Here is a 17,716-nt window from a genome sequence, read left to right on the forward strand (position 1 = left end):
CTCAAAAATGAAATCATTTTTCCAACCCAGTAAAACTGAGACTGAAGGAAAATTTCATTGGGGGAAGAATTCTTATTTAGGGGCATGTCCTCATTTTGCCCTCCCCTATTTCAGGTTACAGCCTGTGAAAAGTTGGAAAGTATATTACTTTTGGAGAGTAGTACAAAGCAGCCAATTTAATTTCCTATTACTTTGGGGCCTTCTGACAAATCAAAATGGCTTTTAGTCACAATGAACTGGAACAACGCAATGCCAATGATATTATGGTAAATTAAATGGCTGATTACTATACTATGGCTGCTGCAAGGTGAGTCTGTGGAAAGTGGCCCAGGGAGGCACCATTATTGATAGACAATGCCTGTCCCAGAACCTTTCTGAATATGTTATACGCTTGTAAGAGGTTTGCTGTTGAAACTCTGCTTCCAGAAGTGACTGCTGTATGGTATGAGGGTCCTTCCGTGAAAAGGTTTGATAAAACAGAATTTGAGAAAGCAAAGAGGGTCAGTGTCCTCTGAAGCAGTCAGGCAATAACTCTGCTTGAAAACTCTTAGGGCAAATAATAAATTCCAATGTAGGAGCCCCAAGGATTGACTATTCTCTGAAGAAAGCAAGAATTTTAGAGATTTCCCCCCCTCTGAAAAGTGCTATTCCTTGACATTATCAAAGCAAATATCTTGGCTTGAAGCCTGGAGCATTAAAGGAACACCCAACATAGGCCCTGCTTACATTTATAAAGAGATTATTATATTATAGATATGGGATATGTATACTATATACATATTATATTATGGATTTAGATATGTATTATAGCTATGCCACCGGGGGGATGATGATGATGATGATATTTCTTACCTGTCCCTCCCCATAGTTCTAAGCAGGGAACAACTACAATTAAGAAACAAACAACATCAGTTAAAACACATCAGTTAAAATACACATTAGTTTAAAGAGGCAAATAAGATATACACATATTAAAACAATCCACATCTAAAATTTATCATTTGAAATTCACAATTTAAAAATCATCTGGATAAGCTTGCTGGAAGATACTGGTCTTTAATGCTGTTTTAAATTCAGGCAGCATATGCAGCTGTCACATTTCTTCTGGGACACATTTTGTCCTTTTTGGAATATGGTCTCTAGTTGAATACTAGAAGTTAAGCCTAGATGTAGCATTGTGACATGGCTTCTCTGGTGTCTAGCTAAAATGGGGGGGGGGGGGGAAATCACCCAATTTTAAAAAAAGGGGTGGGTTTTCCAATGATTTCAAGGAGGGCAAAACTTCAGCTTAGTTTCTACACCAGATCTTAAGTAACTTTCTTTTTGGAATGCTTCTCAAAGAATCCTCAACCTCTCTGGAGGATCCTGGGAGTTGTAATCCAGAAAACTAAACTTCCTAAGAGTTTATAAAAAAAATATTGTTTGTTCATACCTGGATGACAGAAACAAAGTAAGTGAGGAAGGCTGAACGGAGCAGAGGCAAAGCCTCTTCCTTCTCTCAACAATATTAAACTAATATTAAATTATATGAAAACTGAATATATATCATTATATACCATGTGTGCGCATTGATTTAGTCATTTTATATATGGGTCACCAGTTTACTACACCATAGTATATAATGGAACTTGAGTATCCATGGATTCCTGAAACTGAGCACCAGCAGATTCCAAGGACCCACTGTATATAGAGATGGTGAGAGAGATCATCTCTACATATTGTGAATCTGGCAAGGCTATTTTGGCAAAGATTCTCAAGAGCATGATTTTAATTATTCATGATCAGAAACAACTTAGAAACAAAATCTCTAAAGCCCCATCAGCCCCTATCTAAAAATGACACCAGAGAATGTGAGGCATTTTTGCTATGTTTTTGCCCCACTTCCACCAACATTTTAGTCCCAATATATACCTTTTTAAAAACGAAGAAGTAAACCATCCCACCTCTGCTTTAAATAAAGCCTGGGTCAAAATTAAAAGCTAACTGTTTCATCGGTCTTTCTTGTTCAGTTTTTAAAAATAAATCTTGGCTACGTTTGTTCCCTATTTTCAGGTATTTACACTACGTGTTTGATCTGGGAAATGGTGCAAATCTTATTAAGGGCAGTTCCAATAAGCCCCTGAATGACAACCAGTGGCATAATGTGATGATATCGCGGGACACCAATAACCTCCATACAGTGAAGATTGACACAAAAATCACCACACAGAGCACAGCGGGAGCAAGAAACCTTGATCTCAAAAGTAAGTGACAATCCTCATTGCAGGAATAATAGTCCAAGAAGATAGACTGGCTCCTTAAAAGTAGATATGTCTTACAGATCTCTAAAATATATATTCTACATTGAGCTGCCTTCAGTAGCACACAGTCTGTAAGCTTATACGAGTTCTATATAACAATCTTTGATGGGCTAACTATTAAGCGGAAAATGGATAACACATAGTTAATAAATTCTGCTATGCACCCTCCAATGAAACTGATGTGAGAAAGGAAGATCCATATTCTTTGGATCAGCTCTTTTTGCTGCAGGTAAAAGAAGCATAATTCTGTAGTGCTGCATCCAGTATTTGTTTCTAGTCCCTCATTTGTCAAAAAGACACATGTGTAAAGACAATCATAAGTATCCGTGGCTGCAGTATATTGTTTCTGGCAGTTATCTGCAAGGTAGCCTGTTCCTATTGTCTTTCTGAGAATTGCATTCCTTTGTACAGTGAACAAGCATTACCTGCATTTTAGAGAGGCTTTGGATACAACACCTGGCTAATACTTCAAATGCTGTGGTCAGTGATCATGGGATACATTTGAAGTAACTCAAATATTTGTATGTGCAAGAAAAAAAGTGGAAGCATTCAAGCTGAAAAGCTTGCAAAAAGGAACACATCTGTTCAAATGTTCAAACTCAAGTCAGTAATGACAGGCATTCCTCAGGAAAGCAACATTTCCATCCAGAAATGAAATCAAGAGTCCTACTCCCAGAATCCCTAAATCTCCAAATAAAGCATGGTGGAATTCTCAAGGTAATGATCATATTGTTGTTTAGAAACAGCATTAAAAGCTTCTCAATCATCTATTGGTTCAAGAATAAATTGTGATTGATACAGCTCCCAGGAATGTAGCCATGCTATCTAGGGAAAAGTTGTCCAAAAAATAACTTTCCAAAACTCTGGCCATACAGCTTGATCCCTCCCCCAGGACTTCTAAAGGTGGGGAAAGTTTGATCTATGGGCCACGAACAACCCTCAAGACCAAATTTTGTAAAATTAGTGAGTATTTACTCAGAATTTGTATTTTTTCTTTTCATCCTTACCTCCCATGCCCATTTGTTGCTTATTCAGGCATAACTACTTCCTCCTCCTTGGTTCATAGTCATAGGATTGGAAGAGACCACAATAGCCATCCAGTACAACCCCCTGCCATGCAGGAATACACAATCAAAATACTCCCAATACAGTAGATGGCTATCAAGCCTCTGTTTATAAGCCTCCAAAGAAGGAGATTCCACCATTCCCCGAGGCAGCATGTTACACTGTTGAACAGCTCTCACTGAGTGTATCAGTGGAGTTAAAGAAAGAAATTTCCTCTGAGTTGCTAATCAGACAAGTAGGGTTGCCACATCAGGGCTATCCCAGGCCCAGAAATTTCAGGGCCAACATCTGAGACTATTTTACTTACTTACGTACTTACTGTACATGCTGCTTTATATGAGTGGTTTACTATTGTTAATTTTCCTTGTCCTCAAGCTTACGAAAAAAACAGAGCGCAGGAGGAGGGATTAAGTCAGCAGATGCTAGCTGCTCTTTGCTCTCTCTACAGGGTGCAGGAAAGGCAGTTGTATGGAGGAAGGACTTTTAAGGACAGCACCTTGTAATGTCTCAGGAGGTGGTCCCTGGTTAGGGTTGCAGGCTGGGGGGAACCTGGAAAATCCCAGATTGATAAGATTAAAAACTGTCCCAGCCAGCTGGGATAGTTGAAGCAGTAAATCCTAGATTTTTTCCTTCATCACAGGACAATAGGTAGGTTAAAATGTAATGGTGGCAAAGAAGTAAGAAATTGTGCCAGAAGACTGGAACTTTCAGAAGCCTCATCCTGTCCTGCAGGCTCTGGTTGCTACTGCACAGGCATAGTGTTGCCACCTTATTCTTCCATTCCCTCCCAACTTCTTACACAAGGTGGAGAAATTGGGTGGAATGGACTTTTGCTTCAGTAAGTCATAAAAATTGAAACATACTTGTCTGTCCCTAGCTTTTCTCCCAATATTAGCCAGAATTACTCATCAAAGGGAATGGCACTAATATATGATTAGCTATTCTATGGTTGGTGTCCTGTTTCAGGATGGCCAGTGCCCAAGAGAATATATACTTAGCTTGAGAAACTAACAAAGGAAGAATCAAAGCAAGAAAATAGAGAGAGAAACAACAAGAAGAAATGAGTTGTCAAAGCAATCCAGGGTCTAGGCACAAGAGGCAATATACACAAGATCAAAAGCAGTCAGAGAGCAACCAAAGAGAAGAACCCAAAAAGAAAGCCAAGATTCAAGACTGGGAAGCAGGCCCAAGCCCAAAAACAAATATAGTGAGCTATTGTTCTGCAGCAGACACAGTCTTGGTTTTGCTAATTTATAGTCAGCTCTAACTTGACAAATTTTATTCATTTATTTCAATTTTATGCCACCTTTCCTCCCAAAAAATGACCTAAGGCATCTCACAAGATAAAAATATAGTGCACCCTCACCTTATGCAAAGGATCCATTGTGTAAGGCAAATTTCGCCTATAATCAAGCCCCATTCATTTGAATGGGGTGTGCCCCCACGGCGCATGCCATGGCGTATGCCATGGGCACACACCCCATTCACCGTATTGGGCTCGCCATCCACGTGACTTTAAGTCTGCATATGATAAGCCCACATATGGTTCAGGTGCACTGTACTTTAAAAACATTTTTAAAAAACAATTAAAATGTCCTAGTTAAAATAATATAAAATTAAGGCCCAATACAGATGGGCAATAAGTGTCATCCTGGGGCCAATTTAAGGGCTCGGGAGAGCAGAGCCCTATGGTGCTTTCCCAGCACCATTTTGGTGCATGGGCCTTAAGACGTGCATTGTGCACCCCATCCAAATGGCGCAGTGCACAATGGACGTCACCGCACTGCTCCAGGGCGCTAATAGCGCCTTGGCAGCAGCAGAAACAGAAGCCGTGTTTCACATCTCCTTTTTCTGAGTGCATCTATCCGCCCCTTTCCCCTCATCTGACCAGCCCCTAAAATTAAAAACATACAAAAGCTTAAAAATACCATAATCCCAAAATTTGAGCCATGGCAGTTAAAACAGTATCAAACTGCATTATTTCTGCAGTACAGATTTAGGCCCTAACTATCCAGAGCATATAGATGCTTAGCGATAGTCCTGACAGAACGTTTTTTCTTACACAGAGGTGAAGGACACCAGTTTTTTTTAATGGACTTTTTTTCATAGCATGCTACTGATAGGGTAAAAACCAACAACATCAAATATGTTATCCTTCCATGTATAGCCATCCCTAAGCTTTGTGTTGTTTTTTTTAAACAAACCAGCTTTTCAACTAAAGATAATGAGCTGACCTTGGCACTTTGTTTCAGCTTTATCTAAGATTCCTTATATTATTTTTTATCATGTAAATTGTCACTGTGATGAGAAACGTGACTCTAAAAATAGTATCCCCACATCTTAAGTTTCTGTGTCAGAAAATATTAATTGCTAGGGATTCAAGCTGCGTTCAGCTGTGCTTTGTACCTCCTGGCCAATTATAAACAGCAGCGCTTTTGGATACTCCCAGCCAGAATTTAAATGTTCACACTAGTGCACATGCATTTGGTTAAATGCCTTTTATACCTTTAATGTAGTGTTGTTGTTAACCATCACTAACACCACCTATAGACCACAATCCTACATGGGGTAGAGCCACACTGCAGATTTAAAGCAGTTTGACACCACTTTAACTGCTATGACTCTATCCTACAAGATCCTGGGATCTGAAATTTGGTGAGGCTGAATACTTCACCAAAGTACAAATCCCTTTCTTAAAGGTAAAGTGATATTTTAAATTACTGTGATACTAGAAATTTGGAGACTAGAGGAAAATTTCACTTGGTTGGTAGAATTCCTATGGGGGGATGATTTCTTCATTTTGACCTCATGTAGCTAGACCCGCTCCCTACCCTCAGGTTAGCCACAAGCAGATTCATCGCTCAGATCTAACTTGATGATGCACACAATGACCAGCATTCTATTTGTGGCATACATAAGTATAAGTCCCATGTACCTCTGCATATTTCCCTTTTTGCTCATTATGGAAATTAGTATTCTCTTTCTCCCCCTCCAATGACCAAAGCCCCCACCTAACCCCCTATTTTGCTTTGCTAGCCCTATTTCCACAGCCAGTGGCAGAGAGAAAAGGGAATCAGAGAAACATATGGCCATGCCCTCATAGCCAGATGATGCGTACATCTCAGTGAATGATGACATCATATCTGGATGCAGATGATGACATCATCTGCATTCTGCATCAAGGTATGGCAACATAGCCAGGCACTTCTCCAGTTCTCCCTCTTCTCCACAAGCTTTTAAATGGTTGTTGAGGGGATGGAGTATCTAAACCAGTGATGGTGAACCTTTTAGAGACCGAGTGCCCAAACTGCAACCCAAAACCCATTTATTTATCGTGTGCCATAGGTTCACCATCACTAGTCTAAACACTGAATGGAAGCAGAAAGTGAGATAAGAGACATAGCACCATTCCACCCATGAAACTTTTACATTACACAACTCAGTATAGGATCTGGACTAGTGTCAGATCTCCCATTTCACATATTTATGCACAGCTCTTGATCATGATCTGAATCCAGTTTGTAGTCCCAACTAGAACAGACCCATTGAATCAAAGCATTGACAAAAGTATAGTGCATCCACCATTCAATCATTTATTCAGTGGGTCTATTCGAGTTGGGGCCAACCACTTCAGGCCACCTTCTCACCTTAATATCAGGTGTTATATTGTGTGTGTGTGTGTGTGTGTGTATTTGGTTCTGACATTGTGGAAAATGCAATTAAAAAAACCATCCCTAGATGGCATTCCACCTCAGTCTTATCCTGCTTTGAAGGCAAGCTGCAGAAAGGCTCTCTATGACTTGAAGGCTGTTCACTCACCTTAATGCAATTTTGTTCAGCCAACGGTTATCCCTGTGCTTGTTTTCATTTATGAGCATTATACCTAATTTTAAAGAGGCCATGCTTAATAAAAGCACTAGAGGGCACTATTATGTCACAAAATATCATTCTTGGCACAGGCTCAGGGAAAGTGGAGGGATCCCTGCATTTGAAATAGACGGAAATATCCAGCCTAGTTCCTTTGTTTCCCTTGCATTTTAAATTCCATAATAATAACATTTCCGTGCAAAATCACATTCTTTCCCACAGGGTTTCTAACTTTGGGGATTCAAATGGAAGCACTAAAACAAACCTATCAACATTTTTAAAACCAAGGAGTTAAATTGTAAAGACTTGTAGCAATCTTCTCTTCTGAATGGCCACAAGGGAGACAGATTTAGGGGCTAAAGTTATGTGTCATTCAACGTTAAGACCTTTGCCGGGAGGGTATGCCTTTCTCCTATTATATTTTGATATTGGAGATGGAGGGGATCATTGTGGCCCAGTCCTCTCCTATTTCCGTTTCTGTCCAGCTTGCCTTGTGCCCATGAAAAAAGATATTTTGCAATTTTTTTGTTTTAACCTTTTATCTAGGTATATTTATTTAATTAATTTATATCCAGTCTTTCTCCAAGGTGGCTCACAATACTTTAAAAACATCAATAACACAGAATAATGTTTTTTTTAAAAAAAATCATATTAAAACATATTAAGTTAAAATACATTAATTGAGAGCCCACATGGTTTAAGTATTTGACTGGGACTCTGGGAGACCAGGGTTTGAATCCCTGCTCGGTCCTGGAAACCCACTGGGTGATCTTGGGCAAGTCACACACTCTCAGTCTCAGAGGAAGGCAAAGGCAAACCCCCTTGAACAAACCCTACCAAGAAAATCCCATGATAGGGTTGTTTTAATCTCGCCATAAGTCAGAAATAACTTGAAAGCACACAAAAAACCCAATTTAAAGCAATTTTTAAAAGCCTGTTAAAATATAATAATGATTATGATAAAAATACAGTCTTGAAACATATTAATTTAAAACAAGTTTTTAAACAGCTGTTAAATGATGATGATGAAAATGCAATGTAGCATAAAGGTAATGGTAAAGGTTTACTCTTGACATGAATGTATAGTCATAACCAACTGTAGAGGGTGGTGCTCAATGCTCATTTCTGTTACTAAACCAAAGAGCCAGTGTTGTTTGAAGATGACCCCGTGATCATGTGGTCACAAAACGCTGTTACCTTCCCACTGAAGTGCCTGTATTTGCATGTTTTCGAAATAACAAATCTCAGGATTCCATAGGATGGAGCTGTGACAGATAAAGCAGTGTCAAGCTGCATTAATTCTGCAGTGCAGCAGCAGTCTGGGACATCCTATCCATACGTGTCCACTTTTAAAAAAGAATCCTTTTATTGCTCATGACATATTGTCATGCTCTTTAAGGGCTGAGAGAATTTTGATAAGAAAAAGGTGAGAAAAGGAAAGGTGTTTTCCTTAAACCAGAATGGGATTATGAAAGGGAAAATGTTGAGAAGGAAGTGGATAGATTGAGTAGCTGGAATATCTGTTAAGGAAAAGCATTCAGAGTTTGGGGAGAATTGCAGCTGAGTAGGGAAAAGAGTTGAATATGGAAGCCCTTCATAGCCACAGATTTTTTTATCCACATATTCAAGCATCCAGAGTTTGAAAATATTATATATATATATATATATATATATAGAGAGAGAGAGAGAGAGAGAGCGCAAAACTTGATTTTGCTATTTTATACAAGGGACACCATCAGCATGCCACTGTATTTAATGGGACTTGATATTGGTATCTACAGAGGGTCCTGGAATCAAAACCCAGCAGATACCAAAGGTCCACTGTATAGAGAAAGGAAAAAGCTCAAAGATGGTACAATTGTGATGGCAAAGGGGAAAAAGCCAGAGGGTATGGATGGAGTTCAGGAACAGCTGGGAAGGTTTGCTTCTCCTTTTCTATAGGAAACAGACAAATGCCCAGACATGTGGAATCATCACTTTTGAGTACTGCATAAATGTCTGTGGAGATAATCAAGAATGCTTGCTTACCCCCATTTATCACTTATTTGCCTTATTACCTTCTTCGCAATGACATGCTTCAGATATAATTCTGAATTATGTCTGAGCATTATATGAATGAGAATCAGCTTTGTATCTGTCCATCTCATCATATGTAGCTACAAGGAAGAGATGAGAAGATTTTGTTTCTATTTTCTTTTAACCTTTATTTAGTGTCCCTTCTCAACTCTGTTCGTAACTACAGGCTCACATATCCCTACCACAAGCTAACTTCATATGCCACAATAGGTTTGCTTATTTTCAGTAAACCACAGTTTGTCCAAGTTCTGTTAAAACACTAAACTATAGTTAGTTGAAAATGGAAGCATAAAGTTGCATTCTCCTTGTGATCATATTAGTGAAGAAAAGAGTTCACAAGAGTTAAGGTCAAACAATGCTCTATTGAATAGCCAAATTATTTTATTGCCAGTTCTACAGTGCTGCAAATAACCAGACGTTTTTTTAAAAAAATCTTATGTCAACAATATTTATTAGAAGCATTCCTGTGTATCTTGTTCAAGTTATAGTCCATGGGGAAATTGACAGTAGTGATGTGACCTGAGACCCGTTGGAAGTCAATATGCAGATCAGGGATAGAAAGAATATTTGGAAAATGGTTTTTAACAGTTTCTCAAGTATTGGGAAACCTTGAGAAGAATAATCCTGGACAAACAATAATCTTTGTAGTTTGGAACTTAATTCTGTATAAAATTTGCATCAGGTATTTCTGATTAGAAAACATCATTTTCTGCATAGAAAATAGTATTTATTTTCTGTGCTTTACTGAAAGATACAATGTGCACAGAACAACACTGCTACTACAGCATCAGTTTTTTCAGGAAAGAAGCATTTTCTTCAGAGGAAAAAAACATTTCTGCATATAAATATTATTTTCAGCAGAGAAAATGCTGTTTGCTGCATAGAAAATTTTGTTTTCTGCAAAACAGTATTTGAAAACTGTCTGATTTTCAAGGCTTTCTTACACTGGGGGAAAAATTGCTAAAATTACTCATGCCTTCCTTTGAGAATGAAATTTGCAAAGAAGTGTATCCCTATTCCTCACAGATTAATTTGCAAGTGATTTCATTTACATAGTGTAATGCACAGATGATGGGTAGTAGAACATTGAGGAACAATTTTTGCAAGTTTATTCGATTTTACCCAGCTGTCCTTTACTGTTTGCCACTGATTATAAAAGAACAAATTGTCTTTTGCTTTTCCCTTGTGTCATGCAAAGAGGATGAGCTAGCCTGAATGATTTACTGAAGGAGCTGCCTGTTTCTGCAGGTGGAAACTGAACCGCAAATGATTTCAATTTTCCATTAGATTAGCTCCTATTGTTTTATATAAGGCACCCCTTATTAATTTTTACCACTCTATGAGTGTGTGTGTTTTCTCCTGCCAAGGTCAATAGAGAAGGCTTTTGCATGTTAGGAAGACTGAAAAGTTCTCTTTCAAAGGACAGAGCAAAATCTGAAGTGCCAAGAAAATTAACATTAGGCCAGATGAAAACACAGTTATTGTGTATTGTGTCCAAATCAGTGTGCAGTAGTTAATTCCAGCAACCTTGCCAAAGGGTGATGAATTTAACACATAGAAACAGTATTCTCTTACCAAGGCATAATTTTAATTACTGCTATGTCTCCTTGGCAAAAGCAAATCCCCTCTGAATAAACTTGCCAAGAAAATTCCATGATAAGTTCTCCTTAAGGTCACCATAAGTCAGAAACAACTTGATGGCACATAACTCCATATGTCTTCCCCATAGTCTTTTACCTTTTCTCTAAGGCTGCATCTGCACTGCACAAATAACCCAGTTTCACACCACTTTAACCCCCATGGAACAATGCTAGGGAATTCTGGAAACTGCAGTTTGTTGTGGCATCAGAGCTCTCTAACAGAGAAGGCTCTATGTTTCATAAAACTACAGTTCCTAGAATTCCATAGCATTGAGCCATGGCAGTTGAAGTTGTGACAAAGTAGAGTATTTCTCCAGTGCAGGTGAAACTGAAGAATTCAGGAAATCAGTGGGTATGTCAAGTCGAAGGCTTTCATGGCTGGCATCCATAGTTTTTTGTGGGATTTTAGGGCTATGTGGCCATGTTCTAGAAGATTTTCTTCCTGACGTTTTGCCAGCATCTGTGGCTGGCATCTTCAGAGAATGCTTGCCTGGAAAAAGTGGGTATATAGATGCAAATCACTCCTGCATTCCCAGGCTCACACAGTGTGTGTGTGTATGTATGTGTGTGTGTGTATATACACACACACCCACTTTTTCCAGACAAGCATTCTCTGAAGATGCCAGCCACAGATGCTGGCAAAACGTCAGGAAGAAAATCTTCTAGAACGTAGCCACATGGCCTGAAAACCCCACAAAAAACAGTGGGTATGTCCTTTGTTGCAGCCATAACCCTCAATCCTATTGGTAGTCCCAACTAAAGTAGATCCATGGAACAGGTGTTTGAATGGTGAATCAATATTTTTATAAATCCTATTCATTCATTCGATCTATTCTATTTGGTTTTGTTATTTGAGAGATGTATGGTGATGGGTGACTTCAACTATGCTGATATTTGCTGGAAGTCAAACTCAGCCAAATCCTCAAGGTCTAGCAAATTCCTCACTTGCCTCGAAGACAATTTCATTGTCCAAAACGTGGAAGAGGCAACAAGGGGGTCAGCTGTTTTAGATCTGATCCTAACCAACAAGGATGACTTGGTTAATGGGGTGCAAGTGGTGGGATCATTAGGTGGAAGTGACCATGTTCTCTTGGAGTTTGTTATACAGTGGAAAGGAGAAGCCAGGCATAGTCAAACATGCATTCTAGACTTTAGCAGAGTGGATTTCAGTAAACTTAGAGAAGTATTGAGGGTGATCCTGTTTTCAGAAATACTAAAAGAGAAGGGAGTTTAGGATGGATAGGAGTTTTTCAAAGAGAGATACAGAAGGCACAATTTCAAACAGTTCCAGTGAGAAAGAAAAATGGGAGATGTCTCAAGAAACCGGGATGGATGACTAAGGAACTTTCAACTGAACTAAGTTTTAAATGGAACATGTATAAGAAATGGAAAAGGGGAGAAATCAGGAAAAAGGAATTCAAAGAAATAGCAGGCATGTGTAGGGGTAACGTCAGAAAAGCTAAAGCACAGAATGAACTCAGGCTTGCTAGAGAGGTTAAAAACAATAAAAAGGCCTTTTTTGGATATATCTGCAGCAAAAGGAAGGAGGAGGAAGTGGTAGGGCCACTGCATGAAGAAGATGACAAAATGCTAACAGGGGACAGAGAAAAGGCAGAATTACTCAACACCTCCTTTGCCTCAGTCTTCTCAGAAAAGGCAAAGGGAGCTCAACCTGAGGATAATGGAGCTGAGGACAGAATAGGTGAATTTCAGCACAGAATAAGTAAAGATATAGTAGAGGAATACCTTGTTAATCTAAATGAATTTAAGTCTCCAGGACCAGAAGAACTACATTCAAGGGTATTAAAAGAACTGGCAAATGTAATATCGGAGCCATTGGCAATAATCTTTGAGAACTCCTGGAGAACTGGAGAGATCCCAGCAGACTGGAGGAAGACAAATGTTGTCCCCATCTTCAAAAAGGGGAAAAAAGAGGATCCCAACAATTATCGTCCAGTTAGTCTGACATCAATACCAGGAAAGATTCTGGAGCAGATCATTAAACAGAGAGTCTGTGAACATCTAGAAGGCAATGCCATAATCACAAAAAGTCAACATGGGTTTCAGAGAAACAAGTCATGCCAGACAAATCTAATCTCTTTCTTTGATAAAATTACCAACTTGGTAGATGAAGGGAATGCTGTGGATATAGTATATCTTGATTTCAGTAAGGCCTTTGACAAGGTTTCCCATGACATTCTTGCAAACAAGCTTGTAAAATGTGGGCTAGACAAAGTAACTGTTACATGGATTTGTAACTGGTTGACTGACCGAAGCCAAAGGGTGCTCAACAATGGCTCCTTTTCATCCTGGAGAGAAGTGACCAGTGGGGTCCCACAGGGCTCTGTCCTGGGCCCAGTGCTATTCAACATCTTTATCAATGACTTGGATGACAGAATTGGGGGCATACTTATCAAATTTGCAGATGACACCAAATTAAGAGGAATAACTAATAATCCAGAGGACAGGATCAAAATTCAAAATGACCTGAATAGACTAGAAAGCTGGGCCAAAGCTAACAAAATGAAATTCAACACGGAGAAATGTAAGGTACTGCAGTTAGGGCAGAAAAATAAAATGCACAGATATAGGATGGGGGACACTTGGCTGAATGAAACTACATGTGAAAGAGATCTAGGAGTCCAAGTAGACCACAAGTTGAATATGAGTCAACAGTGTGATGCAGCAGCTAAAAAGGCCAACACAATTTTCGGCTGCATCAATAAAAGTATAGTTTCTTGATCAAGAGAAGTAATAGTGCCACTGTATTCTGCTCTGGTCAGGCCCCACCTGGAATATTGTGTCCAGTTCTGGGTACCACAATTCAAAAAGGACATTGAGAAACTGGAGCGTGTCCAAAGGAGGGCGACTAAAATGGAAACCATGTCCTATGAGGAATGACTTAGGGAGCTGGGGATGTTTAGCCTGGGGAAAAGAAGGTTAAGAGGTGATATGATAGCCCTATTTAAATACACTGCTCCCTCGGGTTACGAAAGTAATTCGTTCCGCGGCCGCTTTCGTAACCCGAAAAGCCTTCGTAAGCCGAATTGCCATAGGCGCTAATGGGGAAAAGCCGCGTTTCGTGCGAAAAAGCGCCGAAAAGCACCAAAAAAATTTTTCGTAACCCGAAACAACATTCGTAACCCGGAACAATTATTTCCAATGGGATTTTTTCGTATCCCGGAAATTTCATAACCTGGATATTTCTTATCCCGAGGTACCACTGTATTTGAAGGGATGTCATATTCAGGAGGGAGCAAGCTTGTTTTCTGCTGCTCCAGAGAACAGGACCCAGGACAATGGATGCAAGCTACAGGAAAAGAGATTCCACCTCAACATTAGGAAGAACTTCCTGATAGTAAGGGCTGTTCAACAGTGGAACAAACTCCCTCGGAGTGTAGTGGAGTCTCCTTCTTTGGAGGCCTTTAAGCAGAGGCTGGATGGCCATCTGTCGGGTATGCTTTGATTGAGATTTCCTGCACGGCAGGGGGTTGGACTGGATGGCCCTTGTGGTCTCTTCCAACTCTACGATTCTATGATTCTATGAACGTGATTAAAACCACATTCACATACACAAATGTTCTGTGACTGAATGTATGAAGAAGGGATTTGAAATTCTGTGCATTTACTAAACCTACTGGATGAATGAAACATTGGCACTTAAATGCTGGATCTGCAAATTCCTCTTTTGAAATTACTGATTACAGCAGATTACTGAGTCTGACCCAGCCAACCATCTTAATAGGCCAGAGGAGTTGGGAGGCGGGTGGGAAGTGTGCGGCAGCTGTTGTACTAAATGGCCAAGAACAGGGCTGGCCATCTAAAGACTTCGTAAAGACTTATGGAAAATCAGGACTTCTATGTCAAAGTGAACAGAAGCAAGTAGCAGAATGAAGGCACTAACTGCCAGGGTGCAAGTATGCTGTGGCAGAGCAAGGGGAACGTAGGGGGAAAGGCAAAGCATCAACACTGGATTGCAAAAAAATTGAATATTAAATTTAATAGAATAGTAAAATGTTAGAGATGCTACTGAGGAAATTTTCATCAATAGAATGGCCACCATATGCCCAATATCTCAGGATTCTGTCTCCAGTGCTTATTAAAACAAGTAGAGTTTGAACACACTGGGGAAAGAGTCTTCCCAGCAGTAGACCCAAATCTGTGCAATTCCCTTCCAAATTGCCTGCAGCTTGCTCATTGAATTCTGGTGTTTAGGTGACCTGTATAATCCTTCAAGGTTGCCATTTGAATTCTTCCCATATATCAGCCAAATAACTTCATAAGATATTTCAGAGCGTCTGTTCTGATGTGGATTCCTGTCATTAGTTTCTCACTTCTGTGCTTTGGGAGGGTATAGATTTTAAAAAAGAAAAAAAAATGCTTAACTTGTTTTTATGTATTCATTTACAGTCAGCTCTCCACATTTGCAGCTTTGACTTTTGTGGATTTGATTGTTCATAGATTTTATTAATATGTTCTCTCTAGGAATCTCTAGGTCCTCCAGTGAAACTTTATGGTCAACCTCATAGAATCATAGAAACCTCTGCAAGATGATGTGCTGAAGGACCTAGAGACTCGTAGAGAGAATCATAGAGTTGGAAAAGACCACAAGGTCCATCCAGTCCAAACCCCTGCCATGCAGGAACTTGCAATCAAAGCACCCTTGACAGATGGCCATCCAGTCTCTGCTTGAAAACCTCAAAAGAAGGAGACTTCACCACACTCTGGTGGATTGTGTTCCACAATCGAACTGCTCTTACTGTCAGGAAATTCCTCCTAATGTTTAGGTGGAATCTCTTTCCTCTAGCTTGCATCCATTGTTCCGGGTTCTATTCTCTGGAACAGCAGAAAACAAGCTTGCTCCCTCCTCAATGTGGCACCCCTTTAAACAGGGCTATCATATAATCTCTTAACTGCCTCTTCTCCAGGCTAAACATACCTAGCTCCCTAAGTCTTTCTTCATAAGGCATGGTTTCCAGATGCTTCACCATTTTTATGGCTCTCCTCTGGACACTGTCAACATCCTTTTTGAATTGTGGTGCCCAGAACTGGACACAGTATTCCAGGTGAGGCCTGACCAAGGCAGAATACAGTGGCACTATTATATCCCTTGCTATACCTTCAGAATACTTTTCTAGGCATTTGTAGGTCATCCAGCACATTTCTATGGTCAAATTCCAGCAGATGTTGACTACAGAGTTGCACTGGAAAATCGAGAGATTCCTAAAGCAGGTCTATTGGGTAAAAAAAAATGTTGTTTTTATTTTTGGTTTTTCCACTTCAATTTGGGGGGGGGGGGGGGTGACCTGAATGCCAGTTAATGCGTAGGCCTCACTGTATAGTATTCTTAACAGAGATGTGGGGAAAGGGGCTTTTTTAAAAAAATACAGCTCCTACAATCCCCCAGTCAGCATAGTTACTGAGACTCTGGGAGGAGTTGTCCAAAAATATTTGTTCTGTGCTTTCACAAGAATATTATAAACACACAAATACAAGTACAATGGACCCTTCTTATACACAGATTTCTTATACATGGATTCAAGCATTTACAGTTTGAAAATATTCAAAAAAAAGTATAAATTTCAAATATCAAACCTTGATTTTCCATTTTTTATAAGGGACACCATTTTGCTATGTCATTATATTTAATGGGACTTGAGCATCCATGGATTTTGTTGTCCAACAGGGATCTTGGAACCAAAACCCAGGGTATAACAAGGGTCCACTGTATACAGTTTTCAGAGTCTTATGCATATTTTAAACAAAGGTTTCTTTATTGTCCTAATCAGTGTGATGAACGTGTGTGTGTGTGTGTGTGTGTGTGTGTGTGTGTGTGTGTGTTTTAGAAGATAGTACTGTCCCAGTAAATTTATTTCAGTGAGATGAAATCATGAATAAGTCAGCTTTTTCTGGGATTTAGATGAAGAGAAAGGCTTCTGAAGTAATAATTGGTCTCACAGACTGTTCCCCTTTCTGCACTTATTAGAGAAGATTCACATAAAGAATTGGAAAATCTCAAATTTAAACTGCCAGAGAGGGGCACAATAGAACTGGGGAAAACAAGCAGAACCAAATATAAGCAATATAAATATTATAAAGAAGCTTTCCAATTGTTGTTTTCCTGTTGGGCCTTGACAGATGCTACTGCATAGGTGAAATTTCTTTAATCATGTAGCAAGAAAAACAACGGGTCTTTATATTTCTCTCCAATAAACCAGAATATTGGTTGTGCATTTTCTGGGGATTCAACAATTGGCTTTTGTTAAAAATGTGCAGAAAGTATAAACTAGACAGGTAGGCAGGCAATGACATAAGAAATGTAAGAAACCAGAAAAGGGGAGGGAAAGTCAGAAACTGAAACAGTAAATTGGAAATATCGCTCCATTCAAGAACCCTTAACAAAATTGTATTGGAACTCTGTGATGGACTTTAATTGTCATAAATCACTAGTTGCTAAACATGATATAAGTATCATATTTATGCTTGTATACCTGCTCTCCAATAACTTCAAAATGGAGCAAAGGAGTATAAAGGTCATTTTCTGTTGGCAAGAGACATTGGAAATTTTTAACCAAGGAATGGTGGTTTCTCATTTCCATGTCTCCTTTCCCTCCCCATATACAATGTCTGGTATCTCCTTTCTTCCATAGCAGATTAATTACTGCACACACTTACATGGCAATTACATTACATTTAACATGCACCAGCAACTTCCACTCACAGTCTGTTGGACAAACAGAGCGCTCCAGTTTTAAATCTGCTTAATCT

At 39.4% G+C, this 17,716-nt stretch overlaps 1 protein-coding gene across 33 annotated transcripts in view; it reads left to right on the plus strand.

Moving 5' to 3' along the window:
- The window catches only part of NRXN1 (neurexin 1), a 1,287,750-nt gene that overhangs the window by 642,091 nt on the left and 627,943 nt on the right, over positions 1-17,716 (plus strand). For all 33 annotated transcript variants that reach the window (XM_042451209.1, XM_042451219.1, XM_042451256.1 and 30 more), the window contains one exon: positions 2,053-2,243. In XM_042451209.1, coding sequence (XP_042307143.1) covers positions 2,053-2,243 — 191 coding nt within the window. The remainder of the gene's footprint in view (positions 1-2,052; positions 2,244-17,716) is intronic.

This window comes from Sceloporus undulatus, chromosome 1 (assembly GCF_019175285.1).
Source record: "Sceloporus undulatus isolate JIND9_A2432 ecotype Alabama chromosome 1, SceUnd_v1.1, whole genome shotgun sequence".
In the NCBI taxonomy this organism is placed as follows: Eukaryota; Metazoa; Chordata; class Lepidosauria; order Squamata; family Phrynosomatidae; genus Sceloporus; species Sceloporus undulatus.